The sequence below is a fragment of the Canis aureus genome, chromosome 33, assembly GCF_053574225.1.
Source record: "Canis aureus isolate CA01 chromosome 33, VMU_Caureus_v.1.0, whole genome shotgun sequence".
NCBI classification, from domain to species: domain Eukaryota; kingdom Metazoa; phylum Chordata; class Mammalia; order Carnivora; family Canidae; genus Canis; species Canis aureus.
The window spans coordinates 20,587,771-20,605,243 of record NC_135643.1 but is presented as its reverse complement, the minus strand read 5'-3'; the positions used below and the strand labels follow the sequence as shown (position 1 = coordinate 20,605,243).

Here is a 17,473-nt window from a genome sequence, read left to right as displayed (position 1 = left end):
GCTAGGAATTCCACCACTCTGGTCTCAATAATTGATAGAATAAGGGAACAAAACATTGAGTTTATAGAAGACTTGAATAACACTATCAGCTGTCTTGACCTCTTAGACACCACCTAAAAACAGTAGAAATACAATATTTTCAAGTGCACATAGGGCATTCACCAACATAGACCATATTCTGAGCTATAAAGCAAGTTTCAGTATATTTAAAATAATTGAAATCATAGAAAGTGTACCCTTTGATTGTAACAGGTTTAACCAAAAATGAGTCACATAAAGATACATGGAAAATTCATATATATTTGGAAATTAGTAACATACTTCTAAATAAATCTTTTTTTTTAAAGATTTTATTTATTCATGAGAGACATAGAGAGAGCAGAGACACAGGCTGAGGGAGAAGCAGGCTTCATGCAGGGAGCCTGATGTGGGACTCGATCCCGGGACCCTAGGATAACACCCTGGGCCGAAGGCAGGCACTCAACCACTGAGCCACCCAGGGATCCCCACTTTTAAATAAATCTTAAGTAAAAGAAGAAATCATTTTGAGCTGACTGAAAGTGAAAACACAGCTTATCAATATTTGTAAGATGGAGCTAACTAACACAGTACTTAGTGTGTAATATATAGAATTAATGTTTATATCAGAAAATAGGAAATGTATAAAACCAATGAAATTAGCTTCTATTTTTAGGAAATAGGAAAAAGAGCAAATTAAACTCAAAACAAGGAGAGAAAATGAGAATGAATGGAAATTAAATTCTGGAACATCTATTCTCCAAAAGGAAATAAGGAATTTATAAGATTCAAAATATCTTGTAACAAAATAACTTTATTAATATCTTTGAAAAACTGAATACCCCCCCCCCTTCTTATTAGCTCTGTCAGCAGGGGCAAATTATTCAACATATTTAATGCTTAGGTTTCTCATTTGTAGTATGGAGTATAATAAGCTTTAAGTCACAATGATTGAGAAGGAAATGAAATGAAAATATACAAAGATCATAATACCCTAGAATTAAACTTTAGAAGCACAAACTAAATTAATTTTACATTACAATAAAATTACAATTTATGATAACATTTAAAAGCTAAATCAGTAAAATGTTTTTAATCTTGAAGTATTACACTATTTGTACACGGCTCTGAAAATACACCTTACTAAGAAAATACTCTTCAAACTAGATAATCAGACGAAACCTGTAGTTAAAGACAACTAGAAAAGTGAATTTAAAAAAATCTGCTTGAATATATTGAAGTGTTAACAAGACAGTAAACATTTACTGAGCAAGATATAATTGAGAAAGAAAAGAGGCCCAAGATGGTGAGCTTTGTGTATGTAATAGGCACAAATTCCCCAAGGATGCCTAATCCCCAGGACCTGTGAATATATTAACTTACATGGTAAAAGATCTTTGCAGATATAATTGTTAAGTATTTTCAGATGAGGAGCTTATCTGAATTATACAGATGGTCCAGATGTGATTATAATGGTCCTTATAAGAAGGAGGTAGGAGAGGAGCACCTGAGTGGCTCAGTGGTTGAGTGTCTGCTTTTGGCTCAGGTCATGATCCTGTGGTCCTGGGATCGAGTCCCACATCAGCCTCTCTGTGGGGAGCCTGCTTCCTCTCTGCCTATGTCTCTGCCTCTCTCTGTGTGTCTCTTATGAATTAAAAAAAAAAAAAAAAAAAGGATGCAGGAGAGTCACAGAAGGCAATGTGATGAAGAAGCAGAGATTGGAGTAGTACAGGTCCATGAACCAACCTCTAAAAACTGGAAAAGCAAGTAAACAAATTCTTTCTTTAGAGTTTCCAGAAAAAAATGCAGCCCTGCCAGCATGTTGGATAGATATTTTGCTTCATACTTGTGTCAAACCACTGATATGCGGAATATGAATCAACCCTTGCTTATTTGTGTTACACACATATTTGGGGAAGGATTTGAGTTTCAGTTATATTTATTTTTGAATACTGAAGCAAAGGGAGAAGTGGTATTTCTGTGATTTAATTTTATGACACATGTGGACCTGAAAACTTGCATTGGAATCAGCAATGGAAAGCACCAACCATATTGGCAGCAAGGAAGAGTGTTATATGAATAAAAGACACCTGAATAGCAATCTGTACTGTTTTGTTTATAGAAAACAGTTGATAATCAACAGTATGCTTTCTGATTTTAAATTGGATTTGAAATAAATAGTGAAATGTATGAATATATTCATATTGTAGTCAGTGTATAATGTGTATTTTAAATATGGATAAAAAGAAATGAGTAATGGATACAACACAATGGTGTGTTGGATCACATCAAAATTAAGAATGTTAGTGAGGAGACACAATTATATGAGCTGTTGAAATAAAATATAAATTTAATGCTAGTAAAGAACATTATGATTTCATGTGGGTTTTTGAAGTGGCATATCTTAGTAACTTGAGTGATCTGAACTCTTCACTTCCAAACTGAAGTACTGCGCTTTTAGATGTTGAGGATATTTTCTAATTTTTAAAATCCAAAAAACTGCAATAGAAATCACTTGAGTATGACATTTGGACTTTTTCCCAGCTCAATGTTTTGTTCTTTTTTTTTTTTAGTTTTTGGAGAAAGAAACTGATGATATATTATTTAACATATAAACCACATCCAAATGCTACAAAGAGCATGAAGAAATAATTTCCATAACTGAAAACAAGAGTATATTAGAAATACATTTACTGTTGTCTTCCAAGTTGAAACATTCAACCTTCCAGCTTTTGGCTGTAAAATGTTAGAATTTATCATCTATTAGAGTGCTGAAAGTAGTCTGCAGTGAGCAGTCTCTCCATAATTTCTGGGCCATTTGTGTTTAATATGAATATCCAGACTTATCTGGCAGCCACTAAACACTGGGTGATATTTACAATGATCTATGATTGTGAATTTAAAATTTCTAATTTAGTAGATGCTAGCATGAGAAATCAATTGCAAGTGTAACCTAAATTATAAATTAAGCTATCTGCCATTGAATCGTATAATGTTACCTTGGTAAAAACTGCAAACAATCTTATCCTTGTCATTGAATAAATTACTTATTGTTAATTTATTGTTAAGTTAAAATATTATGGTTATTTTTTTGTTACCAAGAAAAGTAAACATATTTTTAATAAAATTACTTAAAATTGACGATCTTTATGTACACCAGTTACCCATTAAGGGGTGTGTGGGTACCAAACTTTATAAACACTGTAATTGAAGATATAGGCAAAGAATGTCCTTTATCCTGGGTGTTAAAAGCCTGTTTCAGTGCTCTTAGGTAGTCATAGGTATCCTCAAGCTAGGGAATTAGAATTTCCCCCATCATCTTCTTGAGCTTCCCATCCTTCTGAAATCCATGTTGACATTCTGCCACACAGAATCAGAGAAAGTTCTTTTTCTGTTACTTTCATTACTTGATGACTTGATCTATAGCCTTATCTGCTTAGGGGGTCTGTCCAGCTGAGCCTACTTTCATACTTCATTTTTTGGTTGCCCTCAAGTCCCCCATACACTTCTTAGAGGAGTATGGAAACTTCTAGTTTATTGTTTTCACAAACTTGTTAATGTAACAGGAAGTTAGGTCATGTCTTTCATAGCAATGAGAATTGTGACGACAAAACAGTCTCTTCATGGTATCAGGCAGTGCCTTTGATGTGATACAGTAGTTTGATCACAGCACAGTAATCTAGTGAAAGTAAGTATGAGTAATTGGGCCCTTTCCTACACAGCATTTCAGAGATTACTTCAGACCTAGGCAATCCTAGTTTCAGAACTATCAGTGTGTGTTAAAGATCAAGTCTCTGCTAATCACTTGTAACTATGAACATTATAATTTTATCCTGATACTGCCAACAAGGCATGGAAAACTCCAATTCATTTATCAAACCTTAGATTTTGTGAGATTTCAAGGTATATGCAGGAATTTATATAAGAAGGTATATTCTTCATATATTTAGACTAAGATAGACTAAGCTGAATGTGGAATCTAGTGGTCATTGGGTTGTATTTAATCCACAGGTGGATTATGGCCAATTTGTAGTTCTAAAAAGTGGAAATAACTCTCAGCATTTGTAACTTGTAGCAATTCAAATATAAATCTAGATTTTAAGCTTTTCTTAAAAAGAAAAGAAAAGAAAACCCAATAACCAATTGATTGTTGTTAGGATGGGAACTGATTAAATGCTGCGCCTGAGAGTGAGGTCTCCAGTGTACCATTTTCCATGGAACTCTTATTTGCCTGCGTGGCTCCAGTAGACATTTGAATTCTTCATCCATCAATGTAATATCAATCTTCTGTGGGTCCTTTAGCTTCATTTAAGATTCATATAATTTTTAACATTATTTCATTTGTATGTGTTCAATTGTGTATTATTCATTGTTACTGCTATTCTTTTTCCTTTAAAAAGAGGAATTTGGGTTTGCAAAGAGCAAGAGGAATATACTCATATTAAGTAACTATTCAGAAGTTCATGTTGCATTGCACAGTAATAAATGTTAATGAATTCTGAACATTTATTTGGCACTAATTTACCAAAATAGGTATTATAAATCTTGACTGCTACTAGATAACTACCTTGTAAGATACAGTAATTATGGGGAAACTATATAAACTATTTGTGTATGTTTTTTCTTGGTGAAAAATATTTGAGCACAAAACTCTTACATAATTCTTGATCATTGTAGTATGGATAGCCACATTTAGTCCTCATATTCTAGTTCAGAACTTTGCAGGGTAACTTCAGATTTACTGTATTTTGACTGAACTGAATTGCTAACACCAGTGTTGATATGAACAGTTATTTCAGCAGATATTAAGGAATCTAAGTAGCTTTTCATCAGCCTTACTCAATTTCATATTGGAATAGTTGGGATTGCATAAAATAACCCTATACTCTGAAGCAGCAATATACAGTCAAACCTAGCAGCTTATATTTGAATTCTGCCTCTCCCGTTATATTTGTTTAGATTTACATGGGGAAACTACTTTTGTTTTCCATTTCTGTTACTGAACATATGGTAAGATAACTAGTCTATGATTTATCCTATAAAGCATTTCCTGTCACTTAATTTTCTAATTTCAGTGTTGTATAACTGAATTTTGTCAGAGATCCAGTGATACTTGTAGTTCTCTTATTAATACAGAGTCACTTTCAGGATCTATTTTGATCACTTAGAGTTTTCCATGCCATGCTAATTTGATTTGGTTCTGTTTAAATATAATTAGTTCTTTTATGTATTTATTTATTTTGTATATTTTTCCTTGGAGTTCAATTTCCCAACATATAGTATAACACCTAGTGCTCATCCCGTCAAGTGCCCCCCCTCAGTGCCCATCACCCAATTACCCCAACCCCCCGCCGATCTCCCTTTCCACCACCCCTTTATCGTTTCCCAGAGTTAGGTGTCTCTCATGTTCTGTCACCCTCACTGATATTTCCCACTCATTTTCTCTCCTTCCTCTATAATTCCTTTCACTATTTTTTATATTTCCCGAATGAATGAGACTATATAATGTTTGTCCTTCTCCGATTGACTTACTTCACTCAGCATAATACCCTCCAGTTCCATCCACGTCAAAGCAAATGGTGGGTATTTGTCCTTTCTGATGGCTGAGTAATATTCCATTGTATACATAGACCACATCTTCTTTATCCATTCATCTTTAGATGGACACCGAGGCTCCTTCCACAGTTTGACTATTGTGGACATTGCTGCTATAAACATTGAGGTGCAGGTGTCCTGCCGTTTCACTGCATCTGTATCTTTGGGGTAAATCCCCAGCAATGCAATTGCTGGGTCATAGGGTAAGCTCTATTTTTAACTCTTTGAGGAACCTCCACACAGTTTTTCAGAGTGTCTGTACCAGTTCACATTCCTACCAACAGTGCAATTAGGGTTCCTAATTAGTTCTTTAAAAAAAAATTATATACATAGTGTTTGTTTCCTGAGATCAGAAAGAATAAATTATACTTTCTAAATGAACCAAAATTTATCTTGTAGTTATGAAAGTGAGCATAGGGGACACTCAAGTAAAAATTATCTATTCCTTTGGCCAGTCATTATGATGAGTCACTTAAAGAGTTAACTATATCTGGGACATACTTATTTAATATATTTAATTTTAAATGAAAAAGCTACTTTATTAAGAATATAGTGCTGAGTATAATCAAGTAGCAAAAATTATATGGGTAAAAGTATGCTGAAATTATTTTAAGTTGCAAACTTTCCTTTTAAGTTGCTTATAAATTTGTTTCTCATTATATTAAAAAAGATGCTGAATATCATCTTGTTTTTAGGAATTAGAATAGATGTGTTAATTCATTTCTGGAAAATGGAATAATCATCATCAGTCTTGCCAAATTATTCAGTCTAGCTGTTAACTGAAGAATATGATGAATGGTTAAAAGATTGTGAGAATAAAGTCTGAGGATTGGAATGATTCATTAGTTCATATAAGCCATTAAAAAAGACTAACATAAAATAAAAATATAAAAGAATATAATATAACATTAAAATAGAGTATGATAAATTAAGAATATAGAATAAATTAATATAAAATATATAATATTATATAAAAGAATCACATAAATATTGCATGATATTCTTAGCCCTTTTTAAATACAATTTTCCAGAAACCATATTTAGTTTCATGTCTTAGGTACCACCTATATGTACTGATCATTTCTAAATATATAGATTGCTTCCAGTATGTATTTATGCCCTGACCTCTCCACTGAGCTCCAGTTTTCTATGAATTACTGCCCATATGACATCTCTACCTTGACATTTTATAACAACTACAAAACTAACATTTCAAAATTGAACTTTTTTTTTTTTTTAAGATTTTATTTACTTATTCATGAGAGACAGAGAGAGAGAGAAGCAGAGACATAGACAGAGAGAGAAGCAGGCTCCATGCAGGGAGCCCGACGTGGGACTCGATTCCGGGTCTCCAGGATCACGCTCTGGGCCAAAGGCAGATGCTTAAGCGCTGAGCTACCCACGTGTCCCTGAACTTGTGTCTTTTGGTCCTACTCTAGTTTTTATCTGCTCTATCAGAGCAAATTCATTATCTAGGACTATGTCATATGGTCACCCCTTTCTGGCAGAAGGCTGTGGAAAGGGAAGTTGGAAATTGGCATTGTGGCAGCCATCATTAATATCTGTCTCATCTACTTACAGGCTCTGCTGCTTTTGGAAGTAATTTTTTTGTGGTACAGTTTTTTTGTCTGTGAATTGAAGTAATGCCTAACAAATAGTAGGTGCTTAGTAAATATTAGTTGCTGCTTCTATCCTCTTTTGCTGTGTAGCCAGTCACCCTAAAATGTAATCTTAAAGCAACAGCAATATAGCAACAATTTGTTATCTTTCATGATTGCACCAATAGCGGCACATAGCGCTTAATTGCCAAGGAAGGTGTCTCAGGGCCCCAAATGACAATGTTTAAATGTACAGTTTATTGCAGAAGAAAATCACAAACACAACTTTAAAGAATGTTCTTTTTTTTAAGATTTTATTTATTCATGATATATATATATATATATATATATATATAGAGAGAGAGAGAGAGAGAGAGAGAGAAAGAGAGAGATGCAGAGACACAGGCAGAGGGAGAAGCAGGCTCCATGCAGGGAGCCCAATGTGGGACTCGATCCTGAGTCTCCAGGATCACGCCCTAGGCCCAAGGCAGGCAGTAAATCGCTGAGCCACCCAGGGATCCCTAAAGAATGTTCTTTGCAGTTAAAGTCTGCAAGGGCTCCAGAGAGATCAGGAGTGAGCTCTAATTGTCTTCCTTCGCTAAGGCCATACTAGGGCACACATTATGCATTTTTCTTGATCAGGAACACTGACACATGCATGAACAGCTCAGAATCTAGGAGCACAAATGGAGTCTTTCTGGTTTCTTTTACTCTACTGGCCACCTAAGATATTTTGCTACATAATCAGTACCAACAGTAAAACCCTCCAGGAGTCTCACTGACTGAGGCAAGGTGCAAATCATCAGTGTCCTTGTTATCAATGAACAATGCTAACAAACTGATATAGAGCACTCTGAAACTCATGGGAACCATAATTGCAAAATGAGACTATTAGTAGTTTCATACCTTGACCCAGGATTGTGCCTTGTAGATCCTTTGACAAAACAACTTACACTAATTCCAAGTCTATTGGAATTAACCTTCACAAATACAATTCTCCTCTGGTTTTGCTGGATTCAATTTCCTTTTTTTTCTAATCCATATGGTATCTGCTGGGTCGCTAATCTGGCTGCTTTCCAGAATGTATAAAGTAGGGTATGTTCTTATAGTAGGTTAATACATATTTTTTTGATCACTCTTGTCATAGTATCTACAATATTGATCTTTTGTAATAGGTCTTGAAAAATACAAGAGGGGCTTTCTAGTTACTGAGATCTTAGTTTAGTTTGTACCCCAACTAGTTGTGCTTAAAGATAAGTCATTAAATCTCTGTGGGTCTTATTTTCTTTATTGAACAAACTTGAGTAATGTTGTCCAGCTTGTGGGGATTTTTAAGGATTAAAGATAACAAAAAAAGGATTAAAGATAACATAGGAATATATCAAGTATAGTGCCTGCCATACAGTGGTGCTCAGTAAATATAGATAATTAATGTTTCTTCATTTTTTTTGTAAGAGGGATCAAAGATAGGGAGAACTAAAAGTACTACCTAAGAAAGTATTGGTTGCAGAAGTGAGAGTTTTATAGACTAAGAAAAGCCTCTAAAATACAATTAAACCTTTTTGTGATACCTAGATGTATGCTAGTAAAAGACCTTAAGTCCCCCTCCCCCCACACACCCTTTGTGGAATGTCCTAGCATTATATAGCATGAATATATATAGATAAACTTTAGAACAGGGTGACTTCCAAAATTATATGGAAAGAGTAAGCAACAATGATTTATTTTTTTTAAGAAGATTTTATTTATTTATTCATGAGAGACACACAGAGAGAGGCAGAGACATAGAGGAAGAAGCAGGCTCCCTGTGGGGAGCCGGATGCTGGCCTTGATCCCAGGATCTGGGATCACACCCTGAGTTGAAGGCAGACACTCAACCACTGAGCTATTGAGGCATGCCAATAAACAATTAAATGGGATTAGAATAATCCCATCTATTCAGTTAGTATTATTGAACTATTATGTGTCAAAAGTGTGGTAAAGCTGGCTTTTTCCTCAAAATTACCATCAGCACAACTCTTAGACTTGGTGAGTACCATTGTTATATTTTCTGCTACATATCTACCTTTCTGAAATACTTTATATTTTTTAGTTTTGTAGATGGACTTCTGGTTGAACAAGGTAGATTTGAAACCATGCTTGTATCTTAGCTTCCTCCCTCCATTAGTTTGCTAGGACTGTCATAACTGAGTACCACAAACTGGGAGGTGTAAACAGAAGAAATTTATCTTCTCACAGTTTTGGAGGCTAGAAGTCTGAGATGAAGGTGTTGGCAGTGATTTTCTTTTGAGACATCTGTCCTTGGCTTATAAATGGCTATCTTCTTTTTGTGTCTACACATGGCCTTTCCTCTGTGCACACTCATGTCTATGTTCAAAATTCCTTTTCTTATGAAGATACCAGGCATACAGGATTAGGGCCCTTCTTTTAACTGAATTATATCTTTAAAGACCTTATCACCAAATACAGTTATATTCTGAAGTACTGGGGCTTAAGATTTCAACATATGAATTTTGGAGGGACACAGTTTAGCCCATAACACTCCCAAAGCCCCACTAAATTACTAAGTAAAAGAATAAGGAAGGTGCAATCCTGCAAACACAAAAAAAATGGGAGAAGAGATGATAATAGATAAACGATGTCTTCCGTTTTCAAGGATGGAAAGCTGATGGGGAAATGGTAAGTGTAAAAGCTACTGGGGAAATGTGAATTGGTGGTATAGAGAAAGCTGCTATGTAAGTATCTTTAGAGAGGGATGCCAATAAGAAAGCTAGTTCATCTTATAGTACCTTTATTTTTTATTTTTATTTTTTTATTATAGTACCTTTAAAATGCCCAGGAATATCAATTACTTTGGAAGGTGGCAGGTGGGACTGAAAACAGCAGGATTGATGATAATCTGGATAGGAAGCATAGTTTCTTACAGCTAGGTGGCTTTCTTATTCCCACTCCAGGAGAAGATGTGAAGTCTGTTGGTGGAGAAATCAAACAAGAGAGTCTCTGGACTTAGGAACACTGAGATAAGAGAGGGAAAGGGTGAGATGATGTAACAAAAATGGGAGGTATTCCTAGACTCCAGATAATAATTCTCAGATTCCAGAGCTAGTTCCAGGTCTGGAGCAGGAATTGTATCTGAAGAATCTGAAGCATCTTGGACCAGAAAGCAAGACAGCTATGAAACATTACTGGGGGTCATGTCAAAAGGATTCTGGTACTCATTTGAATAGGTTCCCACCAACTGAAGATGGGTTAATTTCAGTATTGGTGAATAGTACAACTCCAATTGTAAGGGGATAAAATAATTCAAATATATTTAAATCCATGAGATTAAAATTAGAATTTTAAAAATTCAGTCACTGGTGTTGGACAATGCAACAGTTTAACTTGGTATTTTGAAACTGGTAAATAAAAGAAAAAGAAAAAAACCAACACAAGCATTTATCTCTCTTTTCCTATATGAACTATACCTTAGGGTAACTAAACAATTGTTGAGAGAAGTCTCTCTGTAGAAGTATTTCGGTCAATAAATAAGTAATTATATAATTATATTATCATTTAAAAAAAGATTTTATTTATTCATGAGAGACAGAGAAAGAGAGAGAGAGAGACTCAGGCAGAGGGAGAAGCAGGCTCCATGCAGGGAGCCCGACATGGGACTCCATCCCAGGTCTCCAGGATCAGACCCTGGGCTAAAGGTGGCGCTAAATCGCTGAGCCACCTGGGCTGCCCTATATTATAATTTTTTTAACCCCTTCTAAATTACTACATCTAGTCAATAATCATTAATGGCTGTTAACATTGTAGAATGGAAAGAACTAGCTATTATATATGCCTCCTGGTGGAAGTATACAGCACTACCTATGAAGTAATCTTGAAAAAAAATTGAATTAGAATCTGACCAAGCCCTTTTATCCAACTACTGCTTACAGGAAGTATGAAGGACAGGAGACAGACACATGGATACCAGTCAAGAAAATGCAGTTGCAGGAAATGCTCAAAAATTGGACAAAAACTTAGCTTTTTCACCAAATAAGTTGAAAGAAACAGAGTAAAGTGAAGAAACCTATAGATTATAAGAGACTTTGATCCCTTCTAAGTATGAGCTTTAATTGGGTTTGGATTCAGACAAACATATAAATAAATGAGTATCATACACATAAATTTATTAGGCAGTCACAAAAATTTGAACTGAATAAATAAGGAAGCAAATCATTGTTGATTTTTTTAAGATGGAAAAATGGTTTTATGTTTATGTTAAAGTTCCTTATTTTTCAGAAATATGTGCTGAAGTATGTATTGATAAAATTACAATATTTTGTATTTGCCTTTACATCATTGGAATGGGAATTGGGGGAAGTTGGTAGGATTAGGAAACAAATTTGGACATGAGTTAAGAATTATTGAGCCTGGGTGATGGCGAAAGTTTATAAACAGAATAGGGAGAGTTCCAGAAACCTTTCCCACTTACCTAAACTGTCAGCTAGACTTGAGAAAAGACTGATATTTTGGGGCCCTCTAATGCAAAGGCTGAGTTGTGGTTCCATCACAGCTTAATGAAGTCCAACAGGTTTCAAGTCAAATCTATCCATGTATGAATTTTTCAATCATTTCTTTCAGTGGCTCACTCTTAAATCTGAATTGGGAGCAAGAGATCACCAGACTTTTGAAAAAAATCCTCCAATAGGAAAAATAAAGACAAACAAAAAACCCAACATCAATAAAACTCCAAGGAAAAAGACAAAAACGACAGAATTATAAATAAAATTATAATTAATATCCTTGGAAAGATGGAGGATAATGTGAGTGTGAATAAAGATTTAGAGACTTATAAATGGATAATTATACCCCAGTTTTTATTTGAAGCAAGAGGCCCATTTTTATTAAGTTACACATGAAAAGATGCCAAAAATAACCCGCCCCAATAATTTTTAACCTCTATTCCCAAGGCAGGATACTCCTAAAATCTAGGCTTTCTTCCTTGGAATGTATGTGTTTAGCAGAAGGTGCTGTAATAATGACCTCTTTTGGACTGAGTTATGGTTCTTTATTATGCATGAGAATCATCTGTGAGGCTTGTTAAAATGTAGATTCCTGTACCCAATGAGGTTCTGATCCACTTAGATCAGATCTTAAATGAGACACTCATTTAAGTGGGATGGAGCTGTATATTTAATAGGCTGACTAAGGCAGATGGTCTGTTGAGAACAATTTAAAAAAGGGGGATAAATACAGCATTTTCAGCTTGTGCCTAGGGTTTGGTCTTCTCAAAGTCTTTCCACTTTTATATTGTCATAAATGGAGACTTGTCCTGAGTGGTCATAGTCTTCTATTAAAAAAAAAAATAATTGGCTTTTAAAATCTTAAGCCTAACTTTTTAGAAGCAAGGCCCTAATTGTACTGCTGTATCTTATTTTAGTGAAATAAAGTTCAGTAACATTAGGAACTTTATGAAAAAAAAAAAACAGTAAAAAAGGAGTAAGAAGTACTCATTGAAAAGATGAGATTTCATTTCTGCTTTTATGCGAAATAGTTCCCAAGACTAAAGATATTCACTTATCTCATTATTCACACTTAGTCTTTTCCCTATGATCCATAGTAATGGCCACTTATACTACTATTTATAGCAGTAGAAGTGTAATCCCAGTTTGTCAGTAACTGAGTATTTTTTTTTTTTTTTTTTTTTTTTTAGTAACTGAGTATTTTTTACCAATCTTGCCTCTGTGGAGAAGATGGATACAATATATCTGTAAAGTTCAAGAAATAGATTAATATTGTATATTTGAAGTTATGCTCTCTGTATTTCTATATTTGATTTATATCTCATAGGTTAATATAAACAGAGAATTATATAGAAGTTTCTTTAATTCTAAACCTAATTTACTAAAAGTTCATAGATTTAAAAACAATCTTACATGCCAAAGCAAAAGTGGGTCTTTTCTACCAGCCACTAAATAATGGCATAGATTTGTTCATGTGAGATAAGATAACATGGACCTTTGCATAAATTTTTAGGATCAAACCTATTAATATGAAAAAGTACTTATATAATAAGAATTTCCCTTAAATAAAAATTCACCCCCCCCAAAATTTCCCAAGTATTACTATTATTATTAAATGCAAATTAAATATGTGAGCTTTTTTTTTTTTTTTTAAAGGTTTTGTTTATTTATTCATGAGAGATAGGCAGAGACACAGGCAGAGGGAGAAGCAGGCTCCACACAGGGAGCCCGATGTGGGACTTGATCCCAGAACCCCGGGATCATGCCCTGAGCCAAAGGCAGATAGATACTCAACCGCTGAGCCACTCAGGCATCCCTAAATATGTGAGCTTTAAGATATTTTACTATTAGAAATGGCTAATGCTCTTATTTGGTGCCACATTATTTCCCAGAGTAATATATCCAAATCCACTATATGATCAGTGAAAATGTAGAATTCAGTGCATGCATTCATCCATTCATCCATTCTTCTGGCAAATAATTACCGAGCACCTACCATGCTCCACATACTCATCTGTATTCCAACGATACAGTAGCAAACAAAACAGTTACTGCCCTGTTGGAGCTTATAACATAGTAGAAAATTGTATTTTGGATAGTAGAAATTGGTAAGATTAAAAAATAGGAAAAGGAGGAGGAATTATTTAGATTAGGTGGACTGGAAATAACTCATTAAGAAGGTAACATTGAATAAATACATGACTGAAATTAGTGAGCCATGGAGCTATTTAGGAGAATATCCTGAACAAAGAGTGCATGCAAAGGTCCTCAGGTTGGTATATGCCTGATCTTTGTGATAAACAGAGTGAATGGAAATGTGAGAGTGATAGGAGATTAGGTTGGAGTGGTGATAGTGTATGTGAAGGTGAAATTCATGTCATATTAAGGACCTTGATTTTTGTTAAAAGTGAGATTGCAAGCCATTGGATGGATTTGAGAAGTCAAGTGGTGCAATCTGACTCAGACAGCCATTTTGAAAATAGACTGAAGGGAGACAAGAGCAGAAGCAGGGGGGCAGTCAGGATTTCACAGTAATCCCGGTAAGAGTTTCGAGGCTTGGATCAGAACGGTGTCTGTGGAGGTGGAGAGAAATGGGATTGAACATATAATAAGATAGAGATGATGGGAGTTGCTGGGGAATTTTATTATACACCAAAGTATATAATTCATAAATTAAGGAATAATTCTTGTAACTGTAGAAAAGTAGAGGAGGAATGTATGTAACAGAAGATTTGAAACTTTTTTATACTATGAAAGGTACCCTCAAGGTAATTAAAGTATTTGATGATTAATATACAGCACTTCATATATATATTTGATATATATAATACATGTGTTTAAATTCTTGATATATATCTATATATATAAAGTTAAGTATGTTTAGCTAAGATAATAAAAAATCCCAGTATTTACTGAATTAATTTTTATCTATTATAAAGTATCTGTTTAAATTTAATGTCTTACATTTTTTAACATTTGTATTTGAAATGAAATATATCCTGAGGCTTATTTGTGGGGGAAAAAGTAGTCTATTGATTAATAGAAATTTGGAAAAAACAGTGAAATATTTTCTCAGAGAAGATTTGATTATATACATTTAAATAGAAGAAATATAGAAACCATCTTTATTCATTGTAATGTTTAATTATGTGAAGTAGATAATTTTTTTCTGAGCTCTATCAGTAGAGGGCAGCAAAGTTTCAAGTAGTGTGTGTTCAGGTTCCTAGGAAGCTTTGCTAAGGGCAATTTTTTTTTTCTTGTTTCTCTTAAGAATTTGTTCTGGTTTGCCTTTTAATGAAGTGCTTTGGTAATACCATATAGGAATTTGCTTAAAAACCTGTAGCTTTCGTTCATATATTTAGCCAACTCTTCCCTTAGGTACTATATAGATGCTTTCTTAATGAGAACATGTATTTTTCCTTCCTGTAATTTAGGGAGTACCAGGGCCTGGAAAATATGACATTAAAAGCCAATTTCGGAAGGCTGAAAGTATACCAAGTGTAAATGATGCATCACCTGCTTTCCTTTCTCAATCCCAGGTAATGTTCTATAATCATTTTCATACATAGAACATAATAGATACAATGTGAAGCCAGCAACAAATCTGATGGTGTTTAGGAAGATCATAAAAAGAAAAGTGATAGTTAAACAAATTGGAAACAGACATGGATGGGGCAAATCATATTGCCAAAAAATATGGATAAGATGAAAGGAAATAAGATTGTAATATTAACAATAACATGCAAAGGTGAATATATGAATTGAAAACATCTATTAAACATTTTAAATTTGTATATATGAATGTTCAGTTTAGCTTATAAGAGATTCAGTCTGAGTTTTAAAATATACTCTGCCCATGAATATGTGGAGTATTAACATGCAATCTTTGAGGATATGCATATTTTTCAGAGAGGGTTTTGAAGGCTCTCTGTGGAGGGTGGGGATAGATCATATCTATAACTGCAACTAGGGTCTTTATTTGTGATGCAAGAGTCTATTTCACAGTAATTGTATCACATTCTCCAGGGTATACACTAAGGCTACTTGACGGTATCCAAGATATTTCCATGGCAATTTAATACCAGTAAACTTTGAGAATATGGCAGCCCCAGATCAAAGTGTTGCAGTATTTATCCAACTGTACTATGTACAGCTCTGGTTATTTTAATTTATCCTAACTCAGGAAGATTATTAACCTTCAGATGACTACAGGTTACTGCTTTGGTTTCGTTGTACTTAGGAGGCACCCCCTTGGAAACAAGGAGATGGATTGCAAGTATAGTTTGGAGACATAATCAACATGATTTTTTAATGGGTTAGATGTGGTGGGGAACTAGGAAGAATCAAGAGTGAGTACCGGGTTTCTGCCTTGAGCAACTTGGTAGTACTTAAGGTGATACACAAAACGGGTGTGTAAGAACAGGATATCATGTGTGTGTGTCCTTGATTTTAAAAAAATATCATTTTTACAACTAGAACCCTCAGTTCTTATGTTGTTTCTATTCCTCTAATATGTAGTCCTGATTTGATACCACTTGACACCAATTATGATATCTTAAATGTATTTTCAGAAATGGAAAAAAAAACATGGTATCAATTTTGTTTAAGGGGATGATGAAGAAAACAATAATGGTTCTGGAGTGAGAGATATGGGGGATTTAAAACCAACAGGACTGCCTGCTAGGGGTGCTGTTAGTGGTTAGTTGAATATGAACATATATTTGTGATTGATAGAAAAAGCAATAATGCAATTAGCAAGGTAGACTTAGAACATAAAATTTTTGTTGATAGAACACATAAAGACATATTTCTGGGATACTATTTAGTCATAGATTTAAAGAGTTGTTTGGTGTTTGATCTAAATGTATTGAATTTCCTTATGTCTTCAACTATTAGTTTTTAAAACATAAGGCTTCTTTTATAACAATGGTTCTCATCCTTGTTGCGTATTAGAAATGCTTGGGGAATTGTAACACATTTTGATCCCTAGGTGAGTTCTTTGCATTTTTCCAGAGGCTGATTCAATTCATCTAGAATAGGGCCCAGGCATCAGTATTCCTTCTGTATAAGAAAGAAAGTAAGAAACATACATGTAATGCTACAATAAATATAAGGGTCTTTTCAAGGTAGTGTTTTTGTTTTCCCTGGTAAATACCCAGTAGTGGAATTACTGGATCATATGGTTAATTTTATTTTTAATTTTTTGAGGCATCTCCACACTGTTTTCCACAGTGGCTGCACCAGTTTATGTTCCCACCAATAGCGCTTGAGGATTCCTTTCTCCCCACATCCTCACCAACATGTTATTTCTTGTCTTTTTGATTCCAGCCATTGTGTTGGGTGTAAGTTTGTGATTTTGATTTGCATTTTTTTAAAGATTTTTTTAAAAATTTATTTTTTCATGAGAGAGAGAGGGGGAGAGAGAGAGAGAGAGAAAGAGAGAGAGAGAGGGAGGCAGAGACACAGGCAGAGGGAGAAGCAGGCTACATGCAGGAAGCTTGATGTGGGACTTGATCCTGGGTCTCCAGGATCAGACCTTGGGCTGAAAATGGCGCTAAACCACTGAGCCACCTGGGCTGTGCATTGATTTGCATCTTTCTGATGATTAGTGATGTTTAACATCTTTTCATGTTCTGTTAGACATTGGTATGATTTTAGAAAAATATCTATTTGGGGATTTTTATTGTAGCATTATTTACAATTGTCAAGATATGGAAGCAACCCAAGTGTCCGGCAATAGATGAATTGGTGATATGTGTACAC

At 34.5% G+C, this 17,473-nt stretch overlaps 1 protein-coding gene across 43 annotated transcripts in view; it reads left to right on the top strand.

Annotated features, from left to right (window-relative positions):
- The window catches only part of STPG2 (sperm tail PG-rich repeat containing 2), a 523,536-nt gene that overhangs the window by 99,515 nt on the left and 406,548 nt on the right, over nucleotides 1–17,473 (top strand). For all 43 annotated transcript variants that reach the window (XR_013371292.1, XR_013371283.1, XR_013371282.1 and 40 more), the window contains one exon: nucleotides 15,145–15,249. Coding sequence is in view for 22 of the 43 variants with exons in the window: in XM_077882938.1 (XP_077739064.1) it covers nucleotides 15,145–15,249 (105 nt within the window). In the remaining 21 variants the exon portion in view is untranslated. The remainder of the gene's footprint in view (nucleotides 1–15,144; nucleotides 15,250–17,473) is intronic.